This window comes from Vidua chalybeata, chromosome 6, assembly GCF_026979565.1.
Source record: "Vidua chalybeata isolate OUT-0048 chromosome 6, bVidCha1 merged haplotype, whole genome shotgun sequence".
NCBI classification, from domain to species: Eukaryota; Metazoa; Chordata; class Aves; order Passeriformes; family Viduidae; genus Vidua; species Vidua chalybeata.
This window is the reverse complement of record NC_071535.1, coordinates 1,072,824-1,094,451: the sequence shown is the minus strand read 5'-3', so window position 1 is coordinate 1,094,451 and position 21,628 is coordinate 1,072,824. Positions and strand designations below refer to the sequence as shown.

Below are 21,628 nucleotides of genomic sequence, written 5' to 3'. Positions count from 1 at the left end.
TTTTTTTTTTTTTTTTTTTTTTTTTTTTTGACTAGAAAGTACTGCAGCAAAATCAGATTTTATCAAAATATGAGAGAGGAAGGAAAAAGATGTCACCAGTGATGAGTCTCACTGGATGGAAAGCTGGGATAGCCATAAAAGTGTGGAGTAAAAACTCCACACCTAACACTAAATTTCACCAGAAATGGACTGATGAACTTCAGCCCCACAAAAGAAGGGGCAGATTTGGCTGCCTCCCACAGTCTTAATGGCTTATTTATTTGTTAATTACTGTTATTGCAGTATGTGAGAAAAAAAAGCAAGAAATGTATTTGAAATCTATAATAACATGTACTCCCTGCAACCCTGCATGGAATTTCTGCCAGGAGAAAACTGAATTGGGAATGTTGGAATCGCTGAGTTTGGAAAAGCCCTCCCAGCCCATGGAGCCCCAGCTGTGCCCCATCCCCACCTTGTCCCAGCCCAGAGCTCTGAGTGCCACCTCCAGGGGACACCTGCAGGGATGGGCACTCCAAAGCTCCCTGGGCAGTGCCAAGGCCTGAGCCCCCTTTCCATGGGGAAATTCCTGCTGCTGCCCACCCTGAGCCTGCCCTGGCCCAGCCTGAGGCCGTTCCCTCTCCTCCTGTCCCTGTTCCCTGGAGCACAGCCCGACCCCCCCGGCTGTCCCCTCCTGGCAGGAGCTGTGCAGAGCCACAAGGTCCCCCCGGAGCCTCCTTTGCTCCAGGCTCAGCCCCTTCCCAGCTCCCTCAGCTGCTCCTCCTCATCTCCTGAACAGAGCCATGAATTCCCTTTTGTCAAATCTTCCCATTCTTTGTGACTTCAGGGGAGGAGAAGCCTGGAATTCTTTCAATTCTAACAAGAGGGGAAAGGTTCATCTCTGCAGCCCAGAATGACCACGCTGGTGTCCTTGATGGGTTGGTGACTGAGACCTACAGAATTGTAATGCCCTGGGATAATCCATTTCTGAGCTTCTCCTTACAGTACCAGCAGCAAACCACCCATGTGACTCTGGAACCCCATAAACCCAAAATGCAAACACATCCACATTGCCTCCATGTCCCTGCTTCATGCACAGCGACTTGCCCAAGAACCCATTAATGCAGTCAGTTTAAAAGCCTTGTTTGCAGGGACTCCTTGCAGGAATCTGAACATGTTCCCTCTCCCTTCCCTTGGAATTAGTATGCCATTGTGAGGATCAAGGCCTTTTGCAGGAATATAAAATATTCAATTAATAAGGCTCTGGAATATTTAATCATGACATTGAAATGCTAAGGAGTGCATTAACATTTATTATTCCCTATAAAGGATGGATCTCCAGCTCTGTGCCTGTTCCAGAACAGGCCTGTGGAGCTCCAGGTGGGGTTTTGGGCTCCTTCCTAAACCGATGCTAAAAGGCAACATTAATGCAGATTAGGTTAAGTCTCATCACCACTGGAGTAACACTCCAGGAGAGAATGAAATTACCAACAGCTCTTGCTTTAAAGAACTGAGGGGAACATTTTCTTCCCCATTTCCAGTTAGCAGGGAATTACACAGGAGTCTTTCCAGCAGTTGCTTAGGCCCTGGTGAAGAAAAACAAAACAAGAAAAGCAGAGGGCTCTGCCTTAAGCACAGTCCTATTTTACACCGTTTTAGCTCAGGGCTTGCTCAGATGCACAAGTTTGAGCTATTTGTTATTTCTGAGGTGATTTCTCTTCCATGAATGGAAACACTGCAATTTCATTGCTGGGAAATGACCAACAGAGAAAAATCCTCTTTAAAACAGCCCTAATTATGAGCCAACAAGAATTTTTTATTTTATTTGTTACTTCTGCATAACTTCTTGCCAAATCTTGAGGCAGGTTATGGCACTGGGAGAACATCTCACCGTGCAGGGAAATAATGTCAGCCTCTGGTGGTTTAACCCCAACTCACTATCCATCCTGAATCCAAATCACTCCCAGCTCCTGGGAAGGAATTGAACTCTATCCCAGCCCAAACCAGGACACTGCATCATCACAATGTGCTGTGTATTAATAACAGGCACAACAAATCTGTCTTTAAATAAAAACCAGCCTTGCAACCAATGGAGATTACTCTAAGGGATCACTTAGCAAAAACACTCAAAAGATAAGGGAAGTTACAGAGACGAATAAAAATAAAACTTACCAATAAGGGAAAAGACAACAAGGATCTTGTAGAAGAATTAACAGGTGAAATGATTGTAATAGCTTAGATCTGTTATTGGGAATCAATACAGTAATTCTTAGAGAATGCATAAAACAAATATTTATCTTTTGTGCTTGTAAAGATGCTGAGGGGAATATTAATTTTTGATGCTAACAACTAAATATTTTCTATTCAATTGCTGTTTGAATAAGATTATTAACTGACCACAACCTGAGCTTACCACAGATAGTTTTCACAGAACTTGTGGGCAGCCCCCAAAAGCTCCAGAATGTTTAATGAGACTGACCAGCCAGGCAACACGAGGCAGGCTGACGGTGAGGGGGCTTGGGCTGGCAGATTAATTACCAGGATGGTGAGAGGATTTTAGAAAAAACTCTACCTGAATGCTGACAGCGAGTGATAGAAGAGACGGGGTCTCCATGGCACACACGAAGCTGTTCAGAGATTCCAAAAGCTCAGTATTTATACCTTTTCAGCTACAGCTAAAAATAGCACTACCCACAACGCTTAGGTTCCTTGGTAACATTGCTTCATCACAGCTTTGCACAAACCCGCTCACGTCTTGCGTTTTCTGCATACCAAGCACACCGTTATCTTCCTCAGGGTTCTGCTGGCAGAGCCTTGTGGCCTGCCACGTTTAGCACACCCACTTCAGTCACCAGCTGAGCAGTGCTCCCAGTCCTGCTCTCCATTCCCATAAATGCCCCACAGAAGCATCTCGAGCCACGTGGGAAATAGTAAAGGTAAGAAGACTTTCAGAAAGCTGTGAAAGCAGGCTTCGGAAATAGAGCACAGAACTTAGAACTAGCTGCAGCTCCCTCCAACACATAGCCAGAATTTTAATTAATAACCAAACTAGGAATTCTCATTCTGAGGAGATGCAGGGGAAGATGCTCACCAGGAGGACAGGAAATTCCTCCTGCTCCTGTGCAGGCAAAGCTCCAAACCCCAAACTCAGAGAGAAACTGGTCCAGAAGCTGCAGCAGTGCCTGGCTCAGTGCTTCCAGCTGGGACAGGCTGGAATTGTTCTCCAGGGACAACCAGGGAAAGGATCTCTGGGAAAGGCGAGAATCAGTGAGGCCAGCATGAGAACCAGGGCTTAGGAATTAGCCAGGAACACTCGTACACAGAAACAAGAAAGCAGCAGCCAAGCACTACGGGGAATATTATGGAATGCACTCCAGCAGCAGTGGGAAAATGAGAGGTGAGTTAAAAACCAGCTCAGGTTGTGACAGCTGTGGGACAGGACTGAGGGCAGTACTCAGGAGCCCGTGGGGGTACATGTTCCTAAGGAAGGCTGCTCCTCACTCCAGCTAGGGAGGGGAGCAGCTGGAAACTCGGAAAGCAAAATCATTCCAGGTAGGAGGGAAGGAAGGCACAGGTTTCTCACGGAGGTGACAGTCACGGAACAGCTGCCTAAGAGTTGGAGCTGCTTCCTTTTCAAATCAGAAATCATTCACTGAAAACCAGAATATCCTGAGCTGGAAGGGACCCACAGGGATCATCCCAGCCCCATCCCTGCCCAGACCCCCAACAACCCCACCCTGGGCATCCCTGGAGTGCTGTCCAAACTCTCCTGGAGCTCTGGCAGCCTCGGGGCTGTGCCCATTCCCTGGGGAGCCTGGGCAGTGCCAGCACCCTCTGGGGAAGAACCTTTTACCCTGAAATCCAGCCTGAGGCTGCCCTAGCCCAGCCCCAGCTGCTCCCCGGGTCCTGTCCCTGGCAAAGCCATTTCTGTGCCCCACGTGGCAGCAAAACTGAGCCAGAACGCTGCTGTGGTGTGTGGGGATGCCGAGCAGGAGAGCAGCAGCAGCTGCTCCGCGTGAGCGATGAGCGGCCGCGGCTTTCCCGAGGCAGAGGCCGGGAATGCTCGGCTCGGCTGTGCCGCCCAGCGGTGCGGTGCCTTTCCCGCAGCCCCGCTCCAGCTCCTGTTCCCCAGCACCCCAGCCGGAGCGGGATGGCCATGCTGCCAGCGGCAGGGATGGAGGGCTGCGGGAAGGCAGCTCCTGCCACCTCGTGGGGACAGCGCTCCTCTCCCATCGCACCTCGGCGCTTTCATTCCCTCCGGAACGCTGGGCAGCCCCAGCTTCCCCCGGGACGCAGAAATGTTCCCTCACAAGAGGAACCCCAGCCCGGGCACAGCTGCTCGTAATTCATTTTTTTTGTTCATTATTTTTGTGCTATCCCTAAAGCACAACCTCCTTTCCCACTCCCTCCTTCCAGCCCCCGAGCTGTTGGCTGAGAACATAAATAATCCTGAACCAGAGGAGGAAAAGAAGAAATAAGAATAAAACACCCTAAGCACAGCGTGGGGTGTTCTGTCAGTCTGCTTCTCCACAGAGATACAATGGAATCCAGCAGGAATAGGTTTCCTTAGGTTTAATGAAGATTATTCACTAATAAACCAAATCTATATATGTATAAATATATGAAATATAAGTATCTTCTTTCAGCTGCTCCAAACCAAATAAGCATTTGGGTTTTGCTTCCAGACATGCAATTAATTGATTTAAAAATCCCAAAAGCTGAATAAACATTTATTCTTATACCTCTATACTTAATATATATAATTTACAGGATTGATTGATTAATTGACAAGACTTGTTAAAGGAACCTCCCAAATAAAGGGAAAACCCTTAAATATTTCTATGAAAAAAACACAGAAAAGCACACACCCCTCAGCCAAACAGCATGCAAGGGGTGTTGTGGGGTTTTTCCCCAGTTTAACCCCACACTACAGATCTCACTGAGGTGGCTGGGCTGTACAACCCACACCACAGACTCTTGGGGTTGAATTTCTGCAGCTGCTGCCAAAACAGCTGATCCACCCAGGGCAGGAAACTTCAGCTGCATGGGTTGCACCTCCACTGGGAGCTAAAGAGGCAGAGTCTGGAAGGGGGGCTTGGAAAATTCTTTACAATGCAATCATCGTCCTTGCCCCATGATTAATTCTTCTTTTTCCATGAAGATTTTGATTGGTATCTGCCACCTTCCCAGAGAGAAGCAGCAGGACTCCCAGTTTTAGGTCCTTTCTGGTAACTGCTGAGATCCCCATGGATAAATCCCAGTAAAAGCCACTTTTGTCCTTTTAAACCCACAGCACAAGCAGCTGATGAGGCTCAGAGTCACTTAGAGGCCTTGAGCTAAATCTGCATTTATTGTCTCCAGGTGCACCTGCTCTGCCCCAGAACCACCCACACTCAACAAAAATCAAATGAACTCTTTTACCCTCAACAGCTTTTCCTGCTTAGTCTGGATTAGTCTTTCTTCTCTGAATAACAGACCTGATATCTTCCTTTCTAGAACAAACAGCAAACAAGCTTAAAATTATTCAAGAAATGCCATTTATGGAAAAAAAAGAGTATTTCTGCCAGAAGGGAAATTTCGATGGAATATTGGGATTTAGGAATTCCTGGCTGGGAGGTTGGAGAGGGGCTGGGCTGGAATTGCCAGAGCAGCTGTGGCTGCCCCTGGATCCCTGGCAGTGCCCAAGGCCAGGCTGGACACTGGGGCTGGAGCAGCCTGGGACAGTGGGAGGTGTCCCTGCCATGGCAGGGTGGGATGGGATGGGATTTAGGATCCCTTCCAACCCCAACCAATCTTTTGGAGCTTTTGGGAAGCTCCACTGGCATCTGGTAACACAAACAAGAGGGGACCTGCTCAGCCATGCTAACAAAGCTTAGGAATTCTAACAAAACTTGTAGGAATTCCACAGCTACCCAAATTACACCCACAAGTCTCACACACACATTTGTTCCTGGAAAGAAGGAATTCCTCCTCGCTTGACTTCCTGTGGATTCTTTTTTGTTCCTGGAAGGAAGCACAATGGTGGCTTCTGCAAGTAACTGGAGCAAAACTAATTTTCTTTGCTTTTGATCATTTGGGCAAAAGCTGAGCAGATAAGGAGTTAAGAAACGATGGGACCACTAAGATATCGTTAACTATAAGGAGTAAATTATGGATTGAATGGGGGGTTTTGTGCTTTTTAAGGACACATGAACCAAATGAAGCCATGCCATCTGTGTGAAGTCAGTGCATCAGAAACCACAATCAAGACATTTAACCGATGTAACACCTGAACACAGCTTGTGATCCCTGTTGTAACTTTTCCATGGTCTCCTCCTTCCCTATCCCCACCCACAGATCTGCCAGCCCCATTCCTTCCCTGGGAAGCTCCAGCAGGACCAGCACGGGAGCCAAGGCCAGTGGCAGATGCCAGGAGAAGGAAATGCAGAGATCCCTTGTGTTTCCATGGCCCCCTCCCTCCCCTGACACTCACCTGCCTCTGATCCTGACACTGCAGCCCTGGGGGCTCCTTCTCCCGAGTTCTCCGGGGAGCAGCAAGCACAGCTCCCTGTCTGCTCTATTAACTGCCCTGCTAATTAGCACATACATCTCCTGTAATGAACACAAAGTCTTTCATTATTGCAACAAGCTGCAAAGTAGCAAACCGGATCCCAAAATAACACCTTGTTTTTGAACACAGCTGTTTATTATCAACAGGCACACGCTGAAGTAATTTCGTACTCAGAGCTGAGTTTCTGACCCACCTGCTGGGACTAATTTAGGAATCAGACACACCTGATCGCACTGCAGCTGCTTGTTAGCAGGGAGAACCAGGCTACAGGGTACAGCTGGGTACACCTGTGACTCCGATTTATCGTCTGTTTTTTATGCATCATTCAAGTAACTTCCCGCACTCGAACTATGAACCCCTACTACAGGATCTTCCGGCCAGGACAGGCCAGAACCTGCCAGGCCTCCAGAACACTAATTAAATCTACTATTTATCAATTAACAGCGTGCACTGATGGGCTTTTCGACAACTCTGCACACTCACTCGGGCCAGGACACCGCTCGGCTCTGCCTGGCCCCTCGCCCCTCTCGTTATCCACCTCTGAGCCCGGCCGGCTGTGGGGCTGTGGCTGCGGGGCTGTGCCTCCGCCCGGCCCCGCTCCGTCCCTCCTGCGGCTCGGCTGGCTCCCGCACACCGGAAAGGCTCCAGCGAGCCCCGGCTACGCCCTACGAGGCTCCCGGGGCTGTTTGCGAGTTCCGGCCATTCCTGTGGAGTCCCGCCTCAGCGCGCCCCGCCTCAGCGCCAACGGCCGCGGAGCCTGCCCACGGGCGGACTGAACCACTGTGCCGAGGAGAGGGGAGCTCGGGCGTAGCCCGGGCCTGCTGCCGCCTGCCTCGACACCGTCCGGCAATGTCTCTGTTTCTTAACACCCCCCGCACCCGCGCAAGGTGGTCTCGGCCCGCAGTTCCGCTCTCCTCCGCCAATCGGCGGGCGCGGCGGCGGCGCTCGAATCTGTGCGCGGGGTTCCGTGAGGGGAGCGCGGCCGGCCCGGAGCGCCGCCCGAGCGGCGGGGCCCACCCGCGGCCATGAGGGGACTGGGACCCGCCCGGGACCGCCGCCAGGGACTCTGCGACATCGTCGCGACCCCCAGCCGCCGCTCCGCCTGGGGACAGCCGCCGCTGCGCTCGGTGTCCCTCAGCAGCATTCCCGCGGGGACGCTCACCCCGCTGAAGCAGCTTCTGCAGGACCAGGGCAGCGTCGCGGCTGCGGACAGCCGCGTATCGGGCCCGCAGCTCGAGGGGCCGGAGCGCCGGGCTGGGCCCGACAGCCGGGCTGGGCCCGACAGCCGGCCTGGGCCTGGGCCCGGTCCCGACAGCCGGGCTGGGTCCGGTCCCGGTCTCGACAGCCGGCCGGGTCCCGGTCCCGACAGCCGGCCGGGTCCCGGTCCCGACAGCCGGCCGGGTCCCGGTCCCGACAGCCGGCCCGGTCCCGACAGCCGGCCCGGTCCCGACAGCCGGCCCGGTCCCGACAGCCGGCCCGGTCCCGTCGCCGAGCGGCCGCCGAAGCGCCGCGCTCCGGAGCCGCCCGGGCAGGAGTCGCCGATCAAGATCTTCCAGCGGATGAAGGCGCGGGCGGAGCAGCAGCGCAGGGTCGCCACCGACGTGATCCTGAGCCCCGCGGCCCGGCAGAACGGGCCCGACACGGCCCGGCTGGCCCGCAGCGCCCGGCCGGGACCAGGTGAGTCGCACGAGCCCTCGGTGACTGCATGAGAATGGTGTGTTTGCCTGTGTGAATAGCTGGAATAAAAAGCACAAGGATGTAAACCTGAGTTTGGTTCTTAGAACTTTCAGGCATCTTGTGCTGCAGTAAGTGGCATCCCTGATTTTCGCATTCTCCTAAACCTTTTCATTCTTTACATTAGTCCACAATCCCAAATTACAGGAATTATTAACAGTTCTTTTTCCCGAACGGTTTTTATTATTTTGGAGCACACTGGAGTCACCTGTTGAAAGGAAAGAGCTCTCAATGCTGCTACCAATTGCCTTAATCCTTTCTCCTTGGAAGGCCTATGGAGAGGACAAAGCCCCCTGACACCAACACCCATCAGTGCAGAGCTGGGCACACTTGGGAAGCAATGATTGTTCCACAGCTTCTCCAGGAGAGCTGGCTCAGGTGTGAACATTTTCCCTCTGTGTCCCACTCGTGGCTCTTTCAGGATCTGAGAAAAGCAGCCAGAGCCCCTTGGTGGGTGTAGAAAACACCAGCACTGGTTGCACCCCAGCTGCTGGGATAAAAACAAGTTGGTTGGTGAAGTTTTGTGGTGCTGAAACGTGTCTGTAGCAGTGCTGATGTGTCTTCCGTGCTCTGTATGGTAGAGGATTCCCTCCCTTTCGGTTTCCTTCCCCTCTGCCTCACTCTGGCTCTAATTGTTCTTCCTCTTGTGTTTATGAGTGGGTTTGACACGTGCAACACCTTCAAAACCACATTGTAACTAAAAAAAAGTCAAAACAAATTGCTGTAACTATTCCTTACACTCTGTGCGGGGAAGGGAAAGGAACTCTGCTTGGGGTTTGAAATCCCACTGGGGCATTTGCCTGGGCTTTCCCTGCTGGCTTTTACCTTTATCCATGACACGGTGAGATCCAGTGCACCCTCAGCAGGTTTGCAGCTGAACCCAGGCTGGATGTGACCCTTTTTTAGATCCCTGGCAGTGCCCAAGGCCAGGCTGGACAGGGCTTGGAGCAGCCTGGGACAGTGCAAGGTGTCCCTGCCATGGCAGGGGTGGATTGGGATGGGATTTAAGGTCCCTTCCTACTCAAACCTTTCTGGGATTCTGTGGGGATTTTTTAAATAAAAAGCATATAAAATATCATATTGTCCCCACCTCCCCCCCCCATGAAATGTTTTTCTTCCCCAAATCTAAAGAGGGTTTTGGGGTTTGTTTGGTTGTTTTCCAGAGCCATTTTTGCCTCAGGTTCCCAGGATGGAGCCCCTGGAAGTGCCCCCAGCAGAGCCTCCCGTGCTGGAAACCCCCCAGAAGTTCTTCCTGCGGGTGAAGTGGCAACTGCAGCAGCAGCACCAAGGTACTGGGGTTGCTCTGGAGAGCACAAACTCCCTCCAGGCAGAGAGCCACGGCATTGCTGAGCTTGGGAAAGCCCTCTGAGGCCATCAAGTCCAACTGTTCCCCCAGCACTCTGCCCTGTCCCCAAGTGCCACATCCACAGGGCTTTAAATCCCTCCTGGCATGGGTCTCCTCCACCCCCCAGGCAGCCTGTTCCCATGCTTAAATATCCCTAATTTTTTGTTATTTCTTCTTTTTTTCTTTAAATGGGCAGCTAGACCACCTTCAACCCAAACCCAGCAGAATGTTCCTCCTTCCACAACTGCAGAGAATCCTTCAGTCCAGCCTGCCTGTGCTGAGCAGCCAGGGAATGAGCCTGCAGAGGATGTGGACTCTGATAAGGATGATGTGGATGTTTTCCTGGTGGAATCTATAGAAGTAGATGCTGATGGAGAAGTGTCTCAAAGTACAGTGGCTACTCCTTTGCAAGTGAACCCCACCCCTTGGGAAAAGGGGGATCAGGTAAAAGGAAGGTCGGGAAATGGAGAAGCAAAACGTACAGAGCTTCATGAAGACAGAGAGTTGCAGCCCAGCAAAAAACCAGCTGCTCCAGCAGTGGAAAAGGCACCAGAGACTAATCCTGAAAACCCCTCCCAGCGCTTCTGTAGCATCATGCTCTACTCTCCAGTCCACATTCCAAGGAAGCAGAGGCTGGCAGAAGAACCCAAGGCCCCTTTGGATAAACCTCCTACTGATCAACCTGCTGGCAAAGCTCACAAAGAGGTGGGAGAAAATAATCCCTGAGGGAAAATGAGAAATTCCTCTGGGCTGATAGCTCAAAGTTATTCTTTTTCTTGTCAAAAGCAAGGAACACTGAGAAGAGAATAAACTGTTATTCCATTAGATTTTACCAGTAAATTTTCCCATGCAAAGGGTTCCTTTTTTTTCCTTGCTCCAAGATGACAAATGTTCAGGGTTTGGTGGTTTGTTTGTTTTATTTTTTTTTTTTGTTTGTTTTTTTTTTGTTTTTTTTTTTTTTTTTTTTTTTTTTTTTGTTTTTTTTTTTTTTGTTTTTTTTGGTTTTTTTTGTGGTTTTTTTTTTTGGTTTTTTTTTTTTTTTTTTGTTTTTTTCCTGTGTAAAAGAAGCACTTTTGGTTTAGTGTGCACAAGCCATGGTGTGATCATGGGCCCTGCCAGCTCCTGGCTGCCTGCTCAGATCCAGGGAGGAGAGACCTTTCCCAGCTGGGCATGAATCCATCCAGGAATGTGCTGTTGGGGAGGGGGAGGGCTTGGCTTTCCTGTGGAACATCCAGACTCCTGTTCAATTGAACTGGAGCAGAGCCTCTTCCTAGGAGAGCAGTGCTGCATCCCTGGGGTTCCCTGGGAACCTGGCACAAGCACACCTGCCCAAGGCTTGGGCTTCTCTTCTACTCTGGGGAAACCTGCAAGGGACTTGTTCTCTTCCCCCTCACCGTGGCCTAGAGTGTTTGATGCGTTTCTGAATTGAACCAAGTTACCTTCAGGACTGAGCTTAGAATATACTGAAAGAGATATTTTTGTTATTGGATATGATTACTGAGGGGGACTGGCTAATAAATACTTCTAAACCATTTATTGTCTTTTTTTTTTTTTTTTTTTTTAAACAGAAAAACATCTGCCTGCACAGCTGGAGGATTAAAGTGCTGCCTGGAAACACGACAATCTGTGTGGAAGGGAAAAGGAAGTAAGAACCAGTTTATTATTTAAATGTAAAGTCAACCATGGACACCAAACACGAGGTAATGGTGCAGAGCTTAGACTTTCAAGGAAGAGACAATTCCTTTGTGTGGGCAAGAGGGGGAGAACCAGCATCCAGAGAACTACTGGTGAACTCATTTCAGAGTCCTGTGCTGAGATAATCAGAAAGCTTCAGAGAAATAAATCAAATATCAAATGGCTCTGGACAGTTTGGGTTGGGAGAGGAGCTTAGAGCCCATCCAGCCCCAGCCCTGCCAAGGGCAGGGACACCTCCTGCTGTCCCAGGCTGCTCCAAGCCCCATCCAAGCTGGGCTGCTGTAATGAGCTGGCTTCAGTCCATCTGCTGTCCCATGAGTGACTCCTGCAGCAGGGACATGTTCAGTTTGTCCCCTGCCCCAGTGTCAGGCGAGGCAGAGCTGTGTCAGTGCCAGGCTAAGAGAGGAAAACTGAGCCCAGAGCACATCCTGCCAACACCTGAATCCCTCAGAAAACATGGAGTGCCAGCATTCCAGACTGGAATCCCTTCTGGAATTGATTTCTGTGGTTGCTGTTGTGTCTTTTGCCAGGGACATGAAGCAGCTGCTGTGGCACAGCAGCGCCATCACGCAGCGCGTCACTCACAACCAGGTGCAGACCTCCTCGGGAGCTGTCTACCAGCTGCAGGGCAAGATAGACACAGCTGCCATGAGGAAGGAGGGTGAGCTGCTGATTCTGAATGCCTTACAAATTACAGACTCTTTCAGCTTGGTTTGGAGCATGTGGGATTTGTAAGGAAATGGGATTTCCACGCAGATGGAAATACAGGAGTTGTTCTCCTTGCTCTGTGTGCTGCTCTGGCACGTTCGCTGGGAATGAGCTGCTTGTCAGTGCTCACAGGCAGCTCTGAGGACACAAACATTAGCTGGAATCGTGGAATGTCCTGAGCTGGAGGGACCCCCAGGATCATCCCAACCCCTGTCCCTGCCCAGACCCCCAACAGTCCCACCCTGGGCATCCCTGGCAGCGCTGTCCAAAGGCTCCTGGAGCTCTGGCAGCCTCGGGGCCGTGCCCATTCCCTGGGGAGCCTGGGCAGTGCCAGCACCCTCTGGGGAAGAGCCTTTCCCTGAAATCCAGCCTGACCCCCCACCCCACTTCCAGCTCCAGCCATTCCCTCAGCATTACTTCCCTAACCCAGCTGTGCCCCAGGTGTGTTACACCATTTTTTACCCAACACACGCTCACTGTGGGCTCTTTCAGGCCCACAGACGTTGGAACCCAGGGCACAGGGAATATTTCTCTGCCTGTCCTGAGATATCCTGATCCCCAGGAGAACACTGCTTTTAACCTTCGTCCATAGAGGAAGCTTCCAAGACTTTGGGATGAATTGGAATCTATGAGTGTGTGAAATAGACAGTAGTATAGTTTATCACAGAGTGAAAAACTTAGAGTTTTGGGTTTTTAGTATGGAGGTGGAGAGAAGACAAGATGGAGGATTTTGGGTGTTGTCTGATCTCCTTGTTCTTCATCTAGTCCACTGAAGATTTTATTACTTTCTTTGCTAAGAACTTATATTTGTTTCTATATTAATATTCTGAGAAAGAAAAGTAGCAGCATGAGGCTTGTGAGCAGAGTGGCTCTAGTGCTGCAGAGGTTTCCTAGACCCAAGAGTGACTGGAGTGTGCTGGATGGAATTGTCTGGGTCGGTTCCTCTGATGTTTGGGTTTAACAGGCTCTGGGGGTTCTTCTGTCCCCTGAGGGAGTGCCAGCCCTGCTGAGCTGCTGCTCATGTCCCCTGTGCTCCCCTCAGGGTTCCCCTACCGCTTCATCAAGAAATTCACGTTTGGCTTCTCCAGAAGGTGGAAGGAGTACGTGGAGGAGTTTCTTGAGGAAAGGAGGAGGTAACTTCTTTGGAGATTCTCTATCATTGCCGTGTTCTAAGTGTTCATTGAGACTTTGCTTTTTGAGGGTGTTACACCAGAGGAGTGTGAAATGTTTTAGATGTGGGCATGAAACCACTCTGCTGTGCTGGGCCACCAGGCTCCTGCCCACCAGGGCTTCACATCTTCCCTGTTTGTTAACGAGCAGCTTCCTCAGTGGCTGTCATTTCTTGTCTCAAACCCCAAACCATCAGGAAAGAACTAGTTCAAGATAGTGGTGGGGAGGAAAACGAGGAGAATGACTCCGTGGGGGGAACTGATGTGTTGGAAACCACAAGAGGCTCAGCAAGCAGTGCAAAGAAACCTGCACTGAGAAACTGCACCTATGACATATCACCAGAGAATCATGAGAACATCTGTGAGTATTTAACAATCCTTTCCTTTGGAAAAGACACCTGGGGGTGGCTGGGGTGGGTTGTGGAAAGGTTCATGATGCTGGTTGTGTTTCCAGGAAATGGCTGTAAAGCTGTAAAAGGCCCCTGGTTTGGCTCAGCCTTTGAGTGCAGTCCCTGCCTCACCACGGGCACTGACAGCTCTGGGGTTTAATTCAGACCTTTTCTGGGTCCAATGGGCCTTTCCCAAACCCCACTGTGCTGTTTGTTAGTGCTGGAATCAGGTTTTCTTGCTAGCACTGTAAAAGCTTTTATGCTTTTCACTCATGACTCCCATTTATTTTTCGCTCTCATTTGTCTCAGTGAGCAGCTGTTACATGTGACAACTTTTTTTTATCATTCTCCCTCCTCAAATGATTTTCACAGTATTTATAACTTTCTAAACAAAGAAAAAGTAAAAAGTTCACCACAGTAAATTTTATCATTTGTGAAGCTTCTTACTTCAGTCCTGTTATTTCTATCACAATGCTTTGAAAAGAACAACTTTGGGTACATTTTACATTTCCCTTGTAGTCCAGTTTAAACACAACATTGTTCCTCTTGCTTGTGAAATCTGCTAAACTGAATTTTCCATGCAGTGTTTGGGACAAAACTCCTCTTTCTTTGGGCTTTTTTTCCCTTGCAGTCATAACACCAAAGCACAGCTCCAGGAACGACTCGAGCAGTGTCTACACTCGCAGCGGGCGCCGCATCAAACCCCCCCTGAACTTCTGGTGTGGGCAGAGGGAGTTTGTGGATCGGAACCTGAACGTCACCATAGAAAATGGAGGGGTGGATTATCTCAGCCTGGTAAGATCCTCTTAAGTGTCACTTAAATAGAATTGTTAAACTTGGCCAGGTAGGGAACAGAACAGGTGCAGCTCTTAGAGGCACCCGAAGAGAAAGGAAATCTTGCAAACATGTTCAAAGTATTAGAAAACACACCAAAAAATAGCCTTATGTCCATATTATCAGATAATTGTGGTCTCTAAATCTGACATAATGCGGATTTCTTTCTGGGGAAAAAATTGGGGGTGTTTTGGAAGATAATTGTATCAGACAGGAACTTGGTGAGGTCCCACCACAAATCCTGGGGTCAGTTCTGGGCCTTTCACTCCAAGAGAGACTCTGAGGGGTTGGAGCATTTCCAGGGAAGGGAACGGAGCTGGGAAAGGGGCTGGAGCCCCAGGAACAGCTGAGGGAGCTGGGAAGGGAGCTCAGCCTGGAGAAAAGGAGATTTAATAAGTTTTAGAGTCAATTGTTTTATTTTGAAGATGCTTAGTAGTGAAAGACCCAAAAGAAAGACCAGTTCCACCTCCAAGAAGAATAAACCAAAGGAAGACATGAAGACAACAGAGGAAATGCCAAAACACCAAAGTAAAGGTAAAAACTAATTTTTTTTTCTATTTTCAAGTTATTGGTGGAATTGAGTGGGTGCTGGAGCAGTAGGGTTGGGTCTGTTAATGCAAAGAAATGATTCAAATATTTTAATGATCAACTGCTTTTTCTCTGAAGAATCATCAGAGTTGCATTCATGTGGAGTTTCACAGCTCCAAACAAGAACTATGTTTGTAAATCACTTTGTTAATTACATAACGGGAACACAGAGATTTCATTCTGGAAATTGAAATGAAGGGATTTGGACATTTTGGAGTTCACCAATCCACTGACCTTGAAGCCTGGCTTTGCTTTTTAAAGTGGATGGAAGAAATGAAATGTTGGCAAAAAAATCTCTTAACAGAATTTTTAACAAAAATTTGGTTTTAGTAGAATTTGGTGGTGCTAGAAGCCTGAGAAGAATGTGCAATATAAAGCAGAAGTTTCTCTCTTAAAGCAGCTGCAATGTTTCCTGCAGAAAAGCTCTCTGGAGCAGAGCAGAGCTCTGGGGATGTGCCTGCTCAGTCAGTAGAGTTTCGGAGAGCCCTTGAGAGCAGCTCTGAGTTTGTAGTTTGGCAGGTAAAGCTCTGGAGGGGGTGCAGATCCCTGTGCTGCAAGCACAGCAGGACCCACCCTGCACCCCCTGACGGGCTCTGGCTCCCTCTCTTCCAGGGAAAAGCAGTGAGAGAGGAGCCACTTCCAGAGGAGACCCCAGCAGCAGGAAGAGCAGGCGCTTCCTTTCGGATGAGGAGGAGAGTGCCCCTGGAATCAGGGGCACAGAAACGAAATCCCAGCTCCCTGCCAGGGGGGCTTCCTTAAACACCAAGGGGCTGAACAAACACAGCAGCAGAGCCCCGGAGGCAGCAAAGAGAGCAGCAGGCTCTGAAGAGCTGAGCATGTACGAGCAGGGCTACAGGAACTCCCTCAGGTCAGCCAAGCAGCGCCTCCCAGGAAAGGAGAGGATTCTCCTCGCCCAGGAACCTTCAGAGGATGAGGAGGAGCAGTCCAGTGAGGACGCTCCACTGCTGATCAGGAGGAAAAATAAACCCATATTAAAACCAGAGTCTCGAAGCCAGAAACCTTGCTCTGGCTCCAGAGGTTCCAGGGATGATGCAAACAAGTCCTGTGGCCAAAGGACAGGAAAGCCCTCCCGGAATGTGCTGGTGCGGCTGAGTGGGACCGAGTCCAGTGACGAGTCTGAGTCCCCTTCTGAAGGGAAAACATCCTCTGAGTCCAGTTCTTCCTGCCTGCCTGCTCAGGCCAGGAGGGCACGGGGCAGGACCAACCCTCCCAGGCTGGTCGATTCCAACACCGAGCCCGAAACCGAGGAGGAAATTCAGGGCAAGGACAGGAATGCCAGAGTACCCCAGATGAAAACAAGCCATGGAGTCTCCAACAGTGCCAGGGCTTCAGCAGCAAAACTGAGAGAGGCAAAAGGGCAGAAATCTCTGGAACTTTTTCCAAGGGCAGCTGATGGCTGGTCTGAGAAGGAATTACAGAAACTTCACAAGTAAGGGCTCAGTCTGTGTTCAGAGGAAAAGTTTCCCTCGGCATCAAAAGGATTTGAATGGTCTGGACTGGGGGTTTTCAGATTAATGATTTCCCAGGTTTCCTTTATGTTTTAATTCCGTATTAGAAATATTCCCTATTCAATTTCTTGTTTCCTTATTTTGGTTCCCGAATAATAATTAGAATAATTATTCCCTATTAATTTTCTTCACAAACCATCAGTATAATATGGTGAAGAGCAGGTGCCCTCCCCAGATTGCAGTAACAGGTTAAACATGATGTGGTTTTGTGAGCAAGTTTGGTAAGGGCAGGTTAACTGCAAGGGTGTTTAATTAATCCATCATCCAATTACTTAAACCACTGGGCAATATTGAACAGACACTGAGTGTAAAATGGCCAAGTTTGGGTTTAGCTCTTTTAGATGAGCAGGAGCTCAGGTCTGAGGGGACCTGCACAAGTGAGCAGGAAATTTATCTTGTGACACATCTGTCAGTTGAAAGTGTTTAAATAAATGTGCCTGTTCTGAAGAAAAGACACCACAGGATCACAGAATGGTTTGGGTTGGAGGACCTTAAATCCCACCCAGGGCCACCCCTGCCATGGCAGGGACACCTCCCACTGTCCCAGGCTGCTGCAGCCCCAGTGTCCAACCTGGCCTTGGGCACTGCCAGGGATCCAGGGGCAGCCACAGCTGCTCTGGGCAAGAAGAGGCCAGAGGCAACAGAGGCAGAGCCCAGATTGCCCAATCCATGGCCCAGGTCATTCCCAGGCACGTTCCAGGGCTGTGCCCCACAGGTGCCCTGCCTGGTGACGCTGTGCCCGTGCTGTCCCTGCAGGGCCATCGCGGCGTTCCCGAAGCACAGGAGCAGCTTCTGGCAGGAGGTGGCCATGGCTGTGGGGTCCCGCTCAGCCGAGGAGTGCCAGGGGAAGTACCTGGAGGAGCAGGAGGGGAAAGGCTCCACGTGGCAGCCCAGGAGAACCACGTCAGAAAAATCTGAGAAGAAAGGTACCAGCATCTTCTTTCTGGGCGTTGTGTGGGTGGTAAATAATTCGGATTCAGACACTGAGGGCTGGAGTGTGTCCAGGGAAAGAAACGGAGCTGGGAAGGGGCTGCAGCCCCAGGAGAGGCTGAGGGAGCTGGGAAGGGGCTGGAGAATTCCTGAGGGAGCTGGGAAGGGGCTGAGCCTGGAGCAAAGGAGGCTCAGGGGGGACCTTGTGGCTCTGCACAGCTCCTGCCAGGAGGGGACAGCCGGGGGGGTCGGGCTCTGCTCCAGGGAACAGGGACAGGAGGAGAGGGAACGGCCTCAGGCTGGGCCAGGGCAGGCTCAGGGTGGGCAGCAGCAGGAATTTCCCCATGGAAAGGGGGCTCAGGCCTTGGCAGGAGCTGCCCAGGAAGATTTGGAGTGCCCAATCCTGGGGGCTTTAAAAGCCCAGTGCATGTGGCACCTGGGGACATGGGGCAGTGCTGAGGAAGGGTTGGACTGGATAGGCTGGGAGGGCTTTTCCAGCCTCACCAATTGTGCTCCCATGGGATAAATCCACAAGAGTACATCAGGGTGTGGCTGTGAGCCAGGTCAGCTCACAGGGTGTGTGGAGGTTGGAGGATGTCATGAATGACTGAGGTGACAAAAAGAGCAAGAACCTTTCTCTTCTTGTGGAGTTTTCCAGTTGTTGGCATGAGGGGAAGACTTTCTCTGGCCCTCACCCTTCAGGGGAAAGAGTTCTTGACATCCTGAGAAGCTCCTTGAGGCCCAGCAGGTCACAAGCTCCTTGCAGAGCTCTGTCCAGATGGGATTTGGGTTCTTGGATGCCTAAGGGCAGCGTGGAGTCAGCACAGCCCAGTCCCATTCTCTGGTGTTTGCCATCCCCACACTGCAGCTTCCTTTGGGGGCTGGATTGGATTTAGGTTTGCCATGGATACAAGTTGAGCTGAGCATTCCTGAGCCTGGCTTCAGTGGAAGTGTCCCTGAGCAGCAGAGCCTTTGAGCCTGGCTGCCTCCTGACACGGGGACACACCTGTGGGTTTGCTCTCTGCAAGGCACATGTGAGCACAGTTCTGTCACAGTCACAGTGAACCTGATGTGTGACCCTGCAGTGGCTCTGGAGGCTCTGCAGTGACCCTCCCCTGAAGATGGAGTGAGGAAACTGCTTTGGAAAGCAAAAATTGTGTGAGAACTCAAAAGGATCCTAAAGAAGCTCTAAGAGATTTCACCAGAGGACGGACTGGGCTGTGGCACTGACTGCAGGCAGTGAATTTTAACCCCATAGCTGCTGTCTCAGACAATTCCTGTTTGGATCCTGCAGATAAGAAGGAGCCAGCGATCACTGCCAAGGTGGGCACCCTCAAGCGGAAGCAGCAGATGAGGGAGTTCCTGGAGCAGCTGCCCAAGGACAACCACGACGACGTCTTCACCGCGACGCCCTTCCAGAACAGGAGGGTGCAGGTAAACCCCAAGTCCTGAGCACCTGTGGGACTGCTCTCCTGCTGGGTGTGCCACGGGGCTGCTCCAGTTCCACCAATAAAACCCTGGGCAGCTGTGGGAAGAGGCTTCTTTCCTTCACGTGCTGGAGCAGCCCTTGGCTGGTGGCAGTGAGGAGGTTGGACAGGCTGGGAGGGCCCTCTGCATGGTGACAGCACCACCTGAGTAATTGTCCTGCTGAGCGGTCCTGGGCAGCTTGGAGCTTGGGATTGTTACCAGAAATTACTTTTTGAGGGTGTGGCAGCACCAAAACCCCTCAGCCAAATGCTGGGCAGGATCTGGAGGGGCGCTCGGACCAAGGTGGAGGTGCAGGGTCGTGTCTGGTTCTGGGCATGAGGGGACAGGGGGAATCAGATCCAGGGCAGGGAGGAATGGAGGAACTGCTGAAAGGGGGGAGAGGGGCACTCCAGGCTCAGGTGACTGACAGCTCTGAGGTGGCTCTGCAGCTGCCAGCACTGCGAGGGAGCCAGGACGGGGACACCAAGGATTTCACCCTCTCAGAGCTCCCGCTCACCCCCTCCTCAGGCCTCTTTCCCCCTGTGAAAACCCCGCAGTGTGAGCACATCAGCCCGGGAATGCTGGTCCCCATCAACAGGTAGGAGCTCCCCCACCAGCCCTCTGTGAGCCTTGGCACTGCCCCAAGCTCCCTTTTTGTCTCTGAGAAAGATGGCTTTGGAGCTGGGACAGCAGCTCGCTTCCAGCCACTCCTGTAGCCTCGGGGTGCCTGGGGAAAGCTCTTCCCCGCGGCCCCGGGTGCTGCTGGAGCTGCTCAGCTCCCTGTGGGCAGCTCCTGCTCCCAGCCCTGGGAATGGCCCTGGCTTGGGCTTCAGCCTCAGCAGAGCCTTCAGTCCTGCCCTGGAGCCAAGGCTCCAGGCTCTGCACAAATAACCGGGACCGTCTGGGAACGCGGAGCCAGCGGGGCCTTGTCCCAGTGACGTGGGCTGGGCCCGGGGAGGGGATGAGGCTCGGTGTCATCCTGCACTGGGATTTGCAGCCCGTGATCCAGCCCTGCTCATCCCCTGTGGGAGCTGGAGCCGGGTGGGGTCCGTGGCTGCACGCAGAGGGTTCCATGGCAGCATCCCAGCCCCGCTGAGCCCTGCTCCCTCGTGTCCCAGGAACGACTACGACCGGCACGTGTTCCACATGCAGAAGAACACGCAGGGCAGCAGAGGCACCTGGGACAAGGTCAAGAAGAAGACGGTAATGCTGCTTTCACTGCCCACTGCCACCTGAGCCAGGCACAGCTTGGCCAGAGGAGACAGAATCCCAGGATCACAGCCCCCTGTGTGCTCTGGATGGAAAATGGGAACCCTCCCTGGGTTTGGTATCTGCTGCTGTGGAGAGAAGTTCTTTTGTGAGACGGGAGCTCTTCACTGTCAGGATTAACTCCGTTGCTTTTAGTCAGGATTTGGAATTGCTTTGGAATTCCATGATCTTTAGGTTCTTATTAAATTCTTCTGAACAGTGGGAAAAGGAATAATAACCATAGGATATCCTGAGGTACCCATAAGGGCCCCACAAGGATCATCCAGTCCAACTCCTAATAGTGACCATAAGTTACCTTGTATCCCTGAGTTTAGGTATCAATTCTTCCACTCTCCCAGGCTCTGCAGCTCCTTTGGCTTTTCCATAAAACCCTGTGATCCTGGGAGCAGCTTGTGCCTGCGGTTCAGGGAAAGCAATTGTGGAAATTCTGGGAAATGGGGACCCTGAGCTGGTGCCAGCCCTGGCTGAGCCTCTCTCCTTCCTTCCCTCCCTCAGGCCAAAGCTGCACTGGAGACACCACCTTCCTGCAGAACCAAGAGTGAGTATTCCTGGCTCCTCCTCATTTCCAGCTCCTTCCCTTCCTTCTCTACCACCGTGGGCCGTGTCCCATCAGCCTTTTGCTCTCTGAACCTTCCCTGCCCCCGTCTCCCACTGGGACATCCCCTGATGATCCCTGTTTTTATTGCAGGAGTGACCCCAGCCCCAGTGGTGGGGAAGCTCTTCGAGGCTGAGAATCCAGACTCATCTGGTGAGGAGCAGGATGATTCCTACTTTTCTGTCTGATGGACTTTGTGGATGTGTTCAGCACCTCCTACTTTCCCATCTGATGGACTCTGTGGATGTGTTGTTCACTTGCTGTTCAGAGCACGGGGGTTCTGCTGCCCTCTGGGAGGGAATGCTGGAATTATTTCAGTTTGGAAAAGCTGCCCTGCTCTGGTTTTATGTGTTTTAACTCTGTTCCCACCCTGCCAGCAATGCTTGGATTTTCCATTTGTACAAAGTGGCATTTCCTTGTCCAGGCTCCTCCTCTCCATGTCCTGTTTCTCCTGGGAAGGAGAAATGTACATAGATACCAATGAATGCCAACTTATGATACATTTTAAGCTAAAATATCTTCTCGGATATGGCTGTATAATAAATTCAAGAGCAGTCCAGAAGGAAATGAAATTGCTTTTAAATTTACTCTAGGGACAGCTTGAATTTTTATATTTCCTTAATGTAATAAACAAGAAGAAGCTTTTTACTCACAGATTACTCAGAGTTGTGGGGCAGCAGAATCCAGGAGCTGTCCAACTTAGAATGGTGCCTGCAATGCTTCATCCTCTTGGTTTGAAATCATGGAATGCTTTGGGTGGGAAGGGACCTTAAATCCCACCCAGGGCCACCCATTCCATGGCAGGGATGCCTCCCACTGTCCCAGGCTGCTCCAGCCCCAGTGTCCAACC

The 21,628-nt window shown here is 51.2% G+C and overlaps 1 protein-coding gene and 1 long non-coding RNA gene across 4 annotated transcripts; one reads left to right on the top strand and one right to left on the bottom strand.

Moving 5' to 3' along the window:
* Positions 1-4,627: 4,627 nt before the first annotated feature.
* On the bottom strand, positions 4,628-7,257 carry LOC128789576 (uncharacterized). Of its 2 annotated transcripts, XR_008431450.1 has the most exons (4): positions 7,010-7,257; positions 6,449-6,567; positions 5,919-5,979; positions 4,628-5,468 (listed from the first exon to the last, which is right to left on the bottom strand). It is a non-coding gene; the product is annotated as an uncharacterized LOC128789576 (long non-coding RNA). The 2 variants fall into 2 exon arrangements; XR_008431451.1 differs by lacking the exon at positions 5,919-5,979.
* Positions 7,258-7,460: 203 nt separating this feature from the next.
* On the top strand, positions 7,461-21,420 carry MIS18BP1 (MIS18 binding protein 1). Of its 2 annotated transcripts, XM_053945904.1 has the most exons (16): positions 7,463-8,203; positions 9,424-9,549; positions 9,802-10,310; positions 11,174-11,250; positions 11,831-11,961; positions 13,051-13,141; positions 13,375-13,538; positions 14,198-14,361; positions 14,826-14,934; positions 15,601-16,438; positions 17,274-17,443; positions 18,742-18,881; positions 19,364-19,512; positions 20,033-20,117; positions 20,679-20,721; positions 20,872-21,420. In XM_053945904.1, the coding sequence occupies exons 1-16, from the start codon at positions 7,552-7,554 to the stop codon at positions 20,964-20,966; spliced, it is 3,543 nt and encodes a 1,180-aa protein (XP_053801879.1). In that variant the 5' UTR covers positions 7,463-7,551; the 3' UTR covers positions 20,967-21,420. The 2 variants fall into 2 exon arrangements, 1 of the variants encoding a protein (XP_053801879.1); XR_008431504.1 differs by lacking the exons at positions 20,679-20,721; positions 20,872-21,420 and having other exon boundaries at positions 7,461-8,203; positions 19,443-19,512.
* The last annotated feature ends 208 nt before the right edge of the window (positions 21,421-21,628 follow it).

Coding starts and splice junctions, on each gene's coding strand:
- MIS18BP1 (XM_053945904.1), top strand. CDS start 7,552: ATGAGGGGACTGGGACCCGCCCGGGACCGCCGCCAGGGACTCTGCGAC. Junction 13,539..14,197: donor AGAGAATCATGAGAACATCT/GTGAGTATTTAA, acceptor TTTCCCTTGCAG/TCATAACACCAAAGCACAGC. Junction 16,439..17,273: donor GAATTACAGAAACTTCACAA/GTAAGGGCTCAG, acceptor CTGTCCCTGCAG/GGCCATCGCGGCGTTCCCGA.